Source organism: Capricornis sumatraensis, chromosome 19 (assembly GCF_032405125.1).
Source record: "Capricornis sumatraensis isolate serow.1 chromosome 19, serow.2, whole genome shotgun sequence".
Classification (NCBI taxonomy): Eukaryota; Metazoa; Chordata; class Mammalia; order Artiodactyla; family Bovidae; genus Capricornis; species Capricornis sumatraensis.
The window spans coordinates 36542037-36553388 of NC_091087.1; the positions used below are offsets into that span (position 1 = coordinate 36542037).

The 11352-nt window shown below is 54.9% G+C and overlaps 1 protein-coding gene across 3 annotated transcripts in view; it reads left to right on the top strand.

Moving 5' to 3' along the window:
• Positions 1–6702, top strand: part of PCSK6 (proprotein convertase subtilisin/kexin type 6) — a 170474-nt gene extending 163772 nt beyond the window's left edge. For all 3 annotated transcript variants that reach the window (XM_068991309.1, XM_068991310.1, XM_068991311.1), the window contains 3 exons: positions 1275–1404; positions 4022–4134; positions 5379–6702. In XM_068991309.1, coding sequence (XP_068847410.1) covers positions 1275–1404; positions 4022–4134; positions 5379–5476 — 341 coding nt within the window. In that variant the 3' untranslated portion in view covers positions 5477–6702. The remainder of the gene's footprint in view (positions 1–1274; positions 1405–4021; positions 4135–5378) is intronic.
• The last annotated feature ends 4650 nt before the right edge of the window (positions 6703–11352 follow it).

The following is an 11352-nucleotide window of genomic DNA, read 5'->3' on the forward strand; positions in this document are numbered from 1 at the left end:
CCATGCAGACCCAGGCGGTGGGCACCTGTCCTTCACGAAGGCCCATCACGCACGGGCTCCCACTTCTGCCTCACCCCCATCCCCCCGGATGCTCAGAACCCCATCCAGGCCGGCAGCTGTGGTTCTGAGACACAAGACCAACCGTTGGAGCATGGAGCCGTCTGCAGGGGTTCTCCCTTGACGCAGGCGTGAGGCCCTCAAGTCCACAAGGTCCACAAGTCACTCCTTGAAGACGACTGGACACCTCAGCCTAAGCTGCCAGGCCTCCAGCCGAGGCCAGACCCCAGTCAAAGTGCGGGGAGGTCCAGTGAGGGGCACATCTGAGACGACTGCTCCCCACGCTTGACCCTCTGCGCCATCAGCCTGTGGCCTCCTGGCCACCTCTAACACCCCGTGAGGTGCTTTGGAGATTTGGCACAGAGTGGATGCCTGGCGCTCACTTGCTATTGGTGTGAATGGGGAGGAGGTGGGCAGAGACGGACAGCACAGTCTCTTTAGTCTGGGCCGCGCCTGCCCCACGCTGATGAGCCCTGTTGACTGAGCTGCAGGTTTCCCTTCATGACTCTTGATCCTTCATTCAGAGTCTTTGCCTCTTCTGTCCCCACACCCCACCCCATGAGCCCGAGTGGCTTTTTTTCTGTTGAAATTGTCGCGATCCTTCACACCACATCTCTGTCAGCCCCAGGCCCACACACCTCCTCTTTCCATTCTCCACGTCGTCTCACACCACATTCGGTCCCCTCGAAACACCACGTGGGCTGCAGATGCGGGTATAAGTTACCCTGAGAAGCAGGTGGAAATCAATAGAACATCATGTTTAACCACATGTATGTAAATATTACCATTTCTCCATGTAATTGATATTTAAAGACCAGTGAGCTATTTTACTTTTTTTTTTTAAACTACATCTCTGAAATCCAACAAGTAAGTTTGTGTGGTCAGGCCCCATTTTGAGTTCAAGGCTACACCCAGCTGCCCTAGCTTAAACCAGCCCAGGCTTGTTGGGAAAGAAGGCCCTTAGAATCAGGCTGATGAACGTGGCTGGGGCCGGGGGAGTGCGCTGAGCTTGGTGTGTAAGGCCTACTTCCTAGGAGTGGGTGAGGGGGCCAGTATAGACATGTGGTGGGCACCAGTGAGGGGGTGGTGGTCTTGCTGTGGGGGCAGCCTTTTGGGGTGTCTGAACAGGACCTGGCTCTCGGGTGAGGCCGCAGATCTGTGACACACAGCAGATGGTGGGTGGTCACTGACCTCTGCTCTCTACCCGCACCCCTCAGGGCCCAGCAGAGAGGAGTGCATTCACTGTGCCCCGGGCTTCTACTTCCAAGACTGGAGATGCGTACCGGCCTGTGGTGAGGGCTTCTACGCAGAGGACATGCCAGGGCTGCCCCACAAGGTGTGCCGCAGGTAGGTGCCTCCTCCAGGCAGTCCTCTCGGCCCAGCCCTAGATGGCTGAGCACAGTGCCCATGGAGGAGGGACCAGGTCTGGAGGCCTCTGTCTCAGGGACTAGGGTGGGGTTCACTTTCTGAGTATCTGTTTAGACCTACTGCCACAGACCAGTGTGCTCACTCTGTGTGGAAACCACCTGTTGGGTTTGCTTAGATTCTTAATCAGATAACTTAGAGAAAAAGAGAAGGTCCCGACGGGCTCCTCATTCTAAAGCCCTTTCCAGCCGTTGCAGCGATGCCATAAGCCTTCCCAGTCTCCTTTTCCGCTCCTCCTTTGCATCTGCACAGCGCCTCATCCTCGTCTGGGGACTCTGGTCATCGCGGGTCGTGGGCAGTGATGAGAGGCCATTTGCTTGGTGTCCTCCTCCTGTCCTGCTGCATGCTGCCTCATGCCAGGCTTCGTGACCTAAGCCCAGGAGCAGGGCAGAGCAGCCCGCCTCGTCCAGGCTGAGAGTGACCATGAGGAGTCTGCAGGTGACCTTGAAGACCTTGATGTTGAGCCTGAAATAGACTGGAAACAAGGGAGCCCGGGGCCCACATCAGAGCAGTGTGGACAGACCATACCCCATCTTCCAACTCACAGCTAAGGACCCACAGGGGATCTTCAAGGCCCCCAGGATATATTTGAGAATTGTTCCAGGTTGTAACCTATCCTCTTAAAACAAAAACCAAGAAACCAAACATAAAACAGGAACACCAACCACTCTGTGGTAAGCCAATGAGATACCACCCAGCCCTTGCATTTGTAGGACCCACACAGGAAGGTTGGGGTTTCAGCCCTTCTGTCCAGCTGCCTTCACCCAGCCTGGCCGAGTCCGTGCAGGCCCCTTGACACCAGCATCTGAAGTCAACCTTGATTTTAACTCATCAACTCTTTCTAGGGCAACAGCCCAGGGACTACACGTTCTGTAGTGATAACAGTCTCATTTGTCAGACACCCTGGACCCCTGGGGGTGCAGGGTGCTCCCACACCGTGAGGTCTCCCAGCCCCAGGAAAGCTCCTCCTGGGCTGCAGAGGCCAGAGCTCCCTGGGTGCTCTCCCCCATGGGAGATGAGGCTTTCAGCCTGGAGCGGGGTCCAGCACTGGGGCCGACACAGCAGGTCTCAGAGGTGCATCCCAGGAAGAGGCCTGCATGGGGCACCAAGGTGTTGGATGCTGGCATTGCAGAGAATTTCCTCCTCCTGACCCCCTGGCTCCGAAGACCCCTCCACATGGCCTTGGTCCCTGGCTCTGAAGACCCCTCTGTGTGGCTCCCCCAGGAGGACGGACTGCCTTGGTCCCCTGGTTCTTCAGGGCCTCTTCCCACTTGGGCAGCAGCAGCTCCCAGGGAACCTGGCTCTCCAAGACCCATGGTCCAGTGCCAGCCAGGCCCATTCCTGGAGAGGACGGATGGGCAGGTTCAGGGGGCAGGGCCCAGCCAGCTGGGCTGGAGCCTGAGCACTGAGGAAACCCATGAAGCTGAGGGACAGGGCTGAGAGTGAGAACTGTCCACACTGAGTACTTCAGATGAGGTCTGGACACCCCGAGACTTAGGAAGAAGACCTGGAAGAGGAATAAGAACCTCATTGAAGACAGAGCAACTCAGGGGGCAGGAGGTACTTGCCTGAGGGGTTGCTAGCCTTGCCTTCCCGGCCTTCCCAGCACACTCCCGCCCCAGCCCGGCCTCTCCGGGTTCACTGTTGGGGCAGGACGCGTGCAGGCCTCTGCCATCTGAGTGTCACCAGAGCAGCCTGAAGACGCAGGTGGGTGGTGGTCCCGGCAGTTGGGGGCAGGCGGTGGGGCTGCAGTGGGCGCCACCCTGCAGAGGCGGAGGACACAGTCACAGGGATCTTTCGTGGTGAGGTAGTGGGTGGGGGGCTGACTGGAAGTGGCCACTGTCCCATGCAAGGAGCTGCCCCATGGGGCAGGCCCAGGCCTAGCTGAGCCGCCTCCTGCCCACCACCCTGCCTGCCTATCTGAGCCCGCTCCCGGGCCTGCTGGGCCTGCGGCACAGCGGGTCTGGGGAGACCTGGTGCCTGGAATGGAGCTAGACTGGAGAGGCAGCGGGCAGGCGAGGTCTGTGCGGGGCCCAGAGCAGGTCGGCATCAGCCAGCTCTCTTGAGGGGCCCGACGGTGAGCCCTGTAGGTTGGGCCGGCCGGCCAGTCTCCAGAGCAGCTGCTTGACCCCAGTGCTGCAGCCCAGCCACAGCTGGATGCAGATGGACAAGACAGGTCCCAGCAAAGCTGCTGGTGTGGCCCGAGGCCAGAGTGTGCTGACCCCCAAGGTCACGGCGCTCCAGTGGTAGTAGTCCTGGGCCCCATCTCTGGGACAGGACTGAGAGGGCACCCCCAGCCCTGTCCCCAGGGGTGAGGCCGACCTCACCGCAAAGGAGGCTGAGACTGATGGGCGGCGCCCCAGCGGCTCCTGGGTCCTGTTTGTCACACAGGTGACAGAGGTCAGACAGGAGGAGAGACCACCATGGGAGCAGGATTACTGCCAGGGGCACTGCAGGAGGGCCGGCAGGCCGGCCGGAGGGCCCTGGGAAGGGCCGGAGTGGTGGCGGCCCTCCTTATCGGGAACCCGTGTCTCCACAGGTGTGACGAGAGCTGCCTGAGCTGTGAAGGCTCCAGCAGGAACTGTAGCCGGTGTAAAGCGGGCTTCACACAGCTGGGGACCTCGTGCATCACCAACCACACGTGCAGCAACGGTGAGTGGGCATGAGCTGGACCCAAGCCCCTTGGCTGCCCGGCAAAAGAGAACGGGAGAGAGGGGCAGGGGCCACAGGCTGTCCCTGGGGTGCCCCTTCTCTCCAGGCCCCTCACACTGACCAGAGAGGATCCAGCCGCCACCCCGCTACTGTGGGTCTGTCCAACGAGTGACTCTTATGAATGATTTGGACGTGGTCCCCACTCTCACTCCAGTAGCCCCAGGTGGCTTGGGTGTGGTGGCATGCGTTAGGAGAGGCCCGCGTGTTCTGCAGGAAGGATCCGTGTGTGTGCTGTGGGAGAGCCCTGGGCCACTGGTCAACTGGGACGTGAGGATAGGTTGTGAAAGCGGAAACTCAAGAGACCAGGGTGGGGGTTCCAGGCGAGAGGAAGGGTTGACACAGAACTCTGGCCTGGAGACCAGGGCAGAGGCCATGGGCAGACATGCCATGGTAAGGAGCCACCGTGGCTCAGGAAGCATAGGGATGAGCAGTCCGAAGCTGTCTCTGGGCACTGAGAGCCTGCTGGTATGCTGGAGGGAGAGCTGCCAGCACCACAAGGTCCCTGAGCATGGAGCTGGCAGCGGCCTGGGCCTGGCAGAGTGTGAAGCCCCCAGAGAGAGCCCGGGCATGCCCTGCAGACCATGAGGTGGCCTCCTTGCCTTGGAGAATCATGTTCCTTTAAGGCCAGGAAGCGCTTACTTCAGCCAGGAAGCGCTTACTTTAGGAAGCCACCTCCTCGGGTGAGGTCGCAGCCCCAGAAAGTGAGGCTGTCCCTGCCCCATGAGTGCAGGTCCCCAGAGGCCAGCTGCCAGGGGAAGGGCTGGCCTTAGGGGCTTGGCTTTTCCGCTCCCTCAGCCATTCCCGGTGCCCTGATGAACCCCTTCCTCTCATCATCCCTCCTCCGCCACTGGGGCATTCCCGGCATCATGGAGCAGCCCCCACCCTGCCCCCGCCAAGTCTGACCCCGCTTTCTCCCACGTCCAGAAAGAGGAACAGTGACCACGGAGGGCTCCCCGAACAGCCCGGTGTCCCCAGACCCTGCCAACCCCCACCCCCCGAACCTGTCTCCTCCCCAACCCGCGCTCGTCTCCAGGCTCAGCTCCAGCCCCAGCCTCACTGGGCTGGCCACCTGTCACCACGGGGGTAATGGCAGATGGCTGCCTTCCAGAGTGGGGAGCTGGGAGCAGCCATGTCTAGCCCCCACATCTGACCTGTCCCTCCTTTTCTCCTTTGGGGGAACCCAGCTGATGAGATGTTCTGTGAGATGGTCAAATCCAACCGGCTCTGTGAACGGAAGCTCTTCATCCAGTTCTGCTGCCGCACGTGCCTCCTGGCCGGGTAGGGGCACCCGGCCCCCGCACAGGGCAGGGCCCCTCCCGTCGTCTGTCTGTCCGTCCACCTTTCTCCAGCCTGTCGGCCAGAGCCTGTTTCAGGGATGGAGCCCCCATCTGACAGCTTCGTCTCCCTAGGAGCAAGGTCCTTCCTGGCGACTCTGGGCACCCAGGCCAGGCGAGGACAGGGGGTGCCTGGAGGAGGTGTCCCGGGAGCGGTGACGCCCGCTCACACCCCCTCGCCGGCTGCTGTGTTCTGGCCAAGTCACAGCAGGAGCAGCATGAACTCTGGGGATCCACAGCTCCTGAGACCATGCATTCACTGAATCTCCAAGACCAAAGCAGAAAGGCCAGCCACGTGGCCCTAAGCAGCACCCTCCTCCCCGTGCTTCCATGCAGCCCGAAGAGCCCTGGCTGTGCCCCACGAGAAAGGGCCCGGGGCGCACCTGCTTCTCTGCCAGCCGCCATCTGGGAGGTGGTTTGGTCAGACTCAACAGAACAGATCTGGGAGCGTAAAACCTGTGACCACTGGGGATGGAGCGTCTGTTTCTACATGGTCAGTGACTTCTGAAACCACAGCCATGGCTTAAAGTTACATCCCAGTGGGACGAGATGGAGAGACCCTCCTTCATCTACAGCCCTCGCTTCTGAGTGGGCCGAGGGCCCCGGGTCACCACATCCCATCTGCGCTTCTGCGAGTCTCATGGCCCGAATGGTCACCTCTACCTGATGGAAGGTAGCCCCAACAAGCAAGCAGTTCTTCCTACCAAGATGTAAGCCTGTCCATGAATTGCCAGTTGTCAGTCATTTCCCTTCCGTGGAGCTGCTCTGAAAGCCCGTGGGCCCTGCTTTTCAGGACACTTGTCTTAAGGTGGGCTCACCTGTGTCTGTGTTTGCTGTGAGCCTATCGACACAGTTGAATTTACTTCTGCCAAACCTGTGTGGGCATTTTAGAAGCTACATGTTCTAATTTTTACCAATGTTAATTATTTTGACAAATATTTCATATATTTTCATTGATATGCACAGATCTGCTTGATGAAGTCTCTTTAATATGGGAATTAACATTTGCCTTAAATTTTCTCAAGCTCGTTCTCCATTTTCGTCCTGCTCCCCTCTGTGACTGTAATGCCTTTGACAAGCCACCGGTCAGCTGGGGGGAGCCCAGCTGTTGTTGATTGAATCCACAACTCCGAAAAAGAAATTCACAAGGCAGACACGGTGTTAACCCTAAATTAATAAAAGAGTTAACATTCCATGGCAGAGGAGCCTGTGTTTCTTTCCAAGGCACAACATTTAAATGTGGGCACTGGCCAGTGTATGAGATGGCTTTACATGTGGTTTTATTGCAAGGTCTTGGAGCCTTAACAAATGATGCTACAGCTAAGCTGTGGGAGAATCACACAGCCCCAGCTCCAGGGTGTCATCAGGCAAACAGACCCAGTTCGAGCCAGAGGAGGGAGGGGCTGGATGTAGAGAGGCCTCCTTTCTGTCCCTGGGGAGCCCAGACGGCAGGTGTCTTCAGCTGTATCTACAAGTGTCGTTTAGTTAGGTTGCAGCGCGTCTTCTGCATGGTGGCTGGAAGCCCCAGGCCCGTGGGCTCCACACTGTGGGGGTTTCATCCTGGCCTCTCTGTAGGTAGGGGTTGTCCTTATCAGGAGTCCTTTGGCTGCAGATAAAGGAAATCCACCACCAGGAACTGACTCAGGAAGAAACAAGTGCGTGAGGGCGTTGTTCTAGGATTCTAGGGTTGTCTCTGGATTTCAGGAGAGCTGCTGCTGGCTCTCGGGAGCCCATGTCCTCTGGACCCTCTCTGGGGGATTGAGGCACCTCCTCTCGCTGCACATGACGAGAGAAGTGACAGGCAGGACCACCCACAGCTCCCGAGAAAACTGGTGCCAGGCCTGCCCCTTGGGGTTCTGAGCCTGCTGCGGGCCTGGGTCACCTGCCCCTCATCTGGGTTTGCCAGGTGCCCCCAGCTCTGCCCACAAGGACAGGCTTTCCAGTGGTGACTCTGTGGGTGGAGGTGGCAGCAGCTCTGGGAAAATGGGAAAGCAGCAAGGGGGTGGCATGGGGAGTGGCCATGCGACCTACCACCCTCCAGCACGAGCCAGAATTGACCTGAGTCGTCAGTGTGAGGCAGAAGGATGGACGAAGTGAGGTGTCTGCTTGGGAGTCGGTAGCCAGGACTGTCTGTGATTGAATTAAAATCAGAAGCTTGCTGAGGACCTCCAGGGCGAGGTGCCCTTACAGTCCCAAGAGCTGTTTGTCCACAGAGAGCATACGGTTTAACACATTCAGTTGCAACTGAACCAGAAACAAGTCCTGTTAGTCTCAAAGGACACCACCTACAAGAAGCCCACCAGGCAACCTTGGAGCACATGTACCCTCCTGGCCATGGCTAGGCCAGCCTGTCCTGGGGTCGGCACTTGTGTGGAGTTGAGAAGCTGCTCCCCAAATCCTAAGGACCCAGAAGCCCCTTGTTAAAAGGGTTTGAAAACTGACCACGTAGAATGCCTGTGTGCAGATGGCCTGACGTGAGGATTGTGGGGGCCCTGCTGGGACAGGACGTATCTGAGGATTTTGCTTCCTGTGATAGATGCATGAGGCACATCCTCTGAACCCATCCTGTCATAGACTGCAGCTTGTAGAGCTGACGGGACCTGGCTCAGGCTGACTTGGGCCAGGCTGTTCCATCATGTGCCTAGGAGGGAGGCTGGCTCTCGCAGGGAGATGGTCACTTCAGCAGCTGGCCGGATGCAGCTATGGTGCCTTCACTTTAAACTGTCTTCATTCCTGGTGGGTGACATTTTTCTGACTTTGTCCCCCAATTTAAGGCTCCATGGTGGTCCCCAGTTGCAGGTCCCCATCCTCCCAGGCCACAGATGACAGCATACCTCGTATCTCTTCACAGGGCTGGGAAGAACTGCACTTCCTATAGGAAATGCACTGATAACAAATGGGGGCTGGACGGAGCCTTAAGAACAAAGAAGGCAACATACTATAGGCATGGCCAATATAGGATGCTCTTGAAGTTGGGAAGCTGCCACTCATAACATTTAGATCATTGATCATATGTCTGGAGGGGGCTCTAACCCTGCAAGCTCAGACCCGGGGCCCTGGGAGTAGGTGAGGGAGGGTTTAGATCACAGGATGGACAAAGGAGGCGTTGGGAAAGTGAAGTAAAAGGAAGGATATTTTTTTAAATTTATTTTAATTGGAGGCTAATTACTTTACAATATTCTGGTGGTTTTTGCCATACATTCACATGAATCAGCCATGGCTGTACATGTGTTCCCCATCCTGACCCTCCCTCCCACCTTCCTCCCCATCCCATCCCTCAGGGTCATCCCAGTGCACCAGCCCTGAGCACCCTGTCTCATGCATTGAACCTGGACTGGTGATCTATTTCACATATGATAATATACATGTTTCAATGCTATTCTCTCAAATCATTCCACCCTCACCTTCTCCCACAGAGTCCAAAAAGTCTGTTCTTTACATCTGTATCTCTTTTGCTGTCTCGCATACAGGGTTATCGTTAACATCTTTCTAAATTCCATACATTTGTATTAGTATACTGTATTGGTGTTTTTCTTTCTGACTGACTTCTCTCTATTATAGGCTCCAGTTTCATCCACCTCATTAGAACTGATTCAAATGCATTCTTTTTAATAGCTGAGTAATATTCCATTGTGTGTATGTACCACAGCTTTCTTGGACATCTAGGTTGCCTCCATGTCCTGGCTATTGTAAACAGTGCTGCAATGAGAGATATACGTGCCTCTTTCAATTCTGGTTTCCTCAGTGTGTATGCCCAGCAGTGGGATTGCTGGGTTGTATGGCAGTTCTCTATTTCCAGTTTTTTAAGGAATCTCCACACTATTCTCCATGGTGGCTGTACTAGTTTGCATTCCCACCAACAGTGTAAGAGGGTTCCCTTTTCTCCACACCCTCTCCAGCATTTATTGCTTGTAGACTTTTGGATTGCAGCCATTCTGACTGGCATGAAATGGTACCTCATTGTGGTTTTGATTTGCATTTCTCTGATAATGAGTGATGGTGAGCATCTTTTCATGTGTTTGTTAGCCATTTGTATGTCTTTTTTGGAGAAATGTCTATTTAGTTCTTTGGCCCATTTTTTGATTGGGTTGCTTATTTTTCTGGAATTGAGCAGCAGGAGTTGCTTGTGTATTTTTGAGATTAATTCTTTGTCAGTTGCTTCATTTGCTATTATTTTCTCCCATTCTGAAGACTGTCTTTCACCTTGCTTATAGTTTCCTTTGTTGTGCAAAAGCTTTTAAGTTAAATTAGGTCCCATTTGTTTATTTTTTCTTTTATTTCCATTACTCTGGGAGGTGGGTCATAGAGGATCCTCCTATGATGTACATCAGAGTGTTTTGCCTATGTTTTCCTCTAGGAGTTTTATAGTTTCTGGTCTTACATTTAGATCTTTAATCCATTTTGAGTTTATTTTTGTGTATGGTGTTAGAAAGTGTTCCAGTTTCATTCTTTTACAAGTGGCTGACCAGTTTTCCCAGCACCACTTGTTAAAGAGATTGTCTTTTCTCCATTGTATATTCTTGCCTCCTTTGTCAAAGATAAGGTGCCCATAGGTACGTGGATTGATCTCTGGCCTTTCTATTTTGTTCCATTGATCTATGTTTCTATCTTTGTGCCAGTACCATACCGTCTTGATGACTGTTGCTTTGTAGTATAGCCTGAAGTCAGGCAGGTTGATTCCTCCAGTAGGAAGGATATTTTAATAGGAACATGCAGGGGCTATGGAAAGTACCGTCCTAGGTGGCGCTAATGATAAAGAACCTGCCTACCAATGCAGAAGATGCAAGGAACATGGTTTGATCCCTGGATCAGGAAGATCCCCTGGAGGAGGAAATGACAACCCACTCCAGTATTCTTGTCTGGAGAATCCCACGAACAGAGAAGCCTGGTGAGCGCTAGTCCATACGGTCGCAAAGTGTCAGACATGACTGAAGTGGCTTGGCACGCACATAGCACGCATGGGGAGTATACATTACAAAGCCAAGTCTTTCTCATGCATCATGAGGTTCAGCCCAGCAGGCGGAGAGGCGGCTGGCTGGGCTGATAGTCCTGGGAAAGGAGGAGTTTACATCCTGTCCAAGCCTTTTTCTGCTGCTTTCCTTCTTAAGCCCAGGCTTTGTCCTTCCTGCTGGTTGCCTCAGGCTGGTCCTGACCCTTCTCAGAGGCTTGTCTGTGCACAGAACAACACCAACACCACCACGTAGTACAACAGCTCCCACCACCAAAAGCTACCCCGACGTACCAGGGGCACTAAGTGTGGTCAGAGATCTCCTGAACTTTCTGTCCAGCAGACAGCAACCAGAGTGCCCAGAGCAGAGAATCTTGCAAGCACAGTGGTTCTACCATGGGGGTGATTTCTGTCTCCCTGGGCACACCTGGCAATCTCTGGAGACAGCTGGAGTCACGACTAGAGGGATGTATTGGCATCCAGTGGGCAGAGGCCAGGGATGCTGCTTCTGCTTTATGTTTTGGTGTTTTGGCTACTAACCATGTGGGATCCTAGCTCCCCAACCAGGACTCAGCCCACACCCCTTGCATTGGAAAGCAAAGTCTTAGCCACAGGACCCCAGGGATGCCGCTAAACATTGTGCAATGCACAAGACAGTCCTCACAACAAAGAATTATCCGGTCCCCAGAGGTCAACAGTGCCAAGGCTGAAAAAACCCTAGTCAAGAGAAACAAGTTCAAGAAAATCTATTCTCAACCTTCTGCATGTGTGGTTACTCAGTTGTGTCCAACTCTTTGCGACCCCATAGACTGTAACCCACCAGGCTCCTCTGTCTATGGGATTTCCCAGGCAAGAATACTGGAGCGGGTTACCATT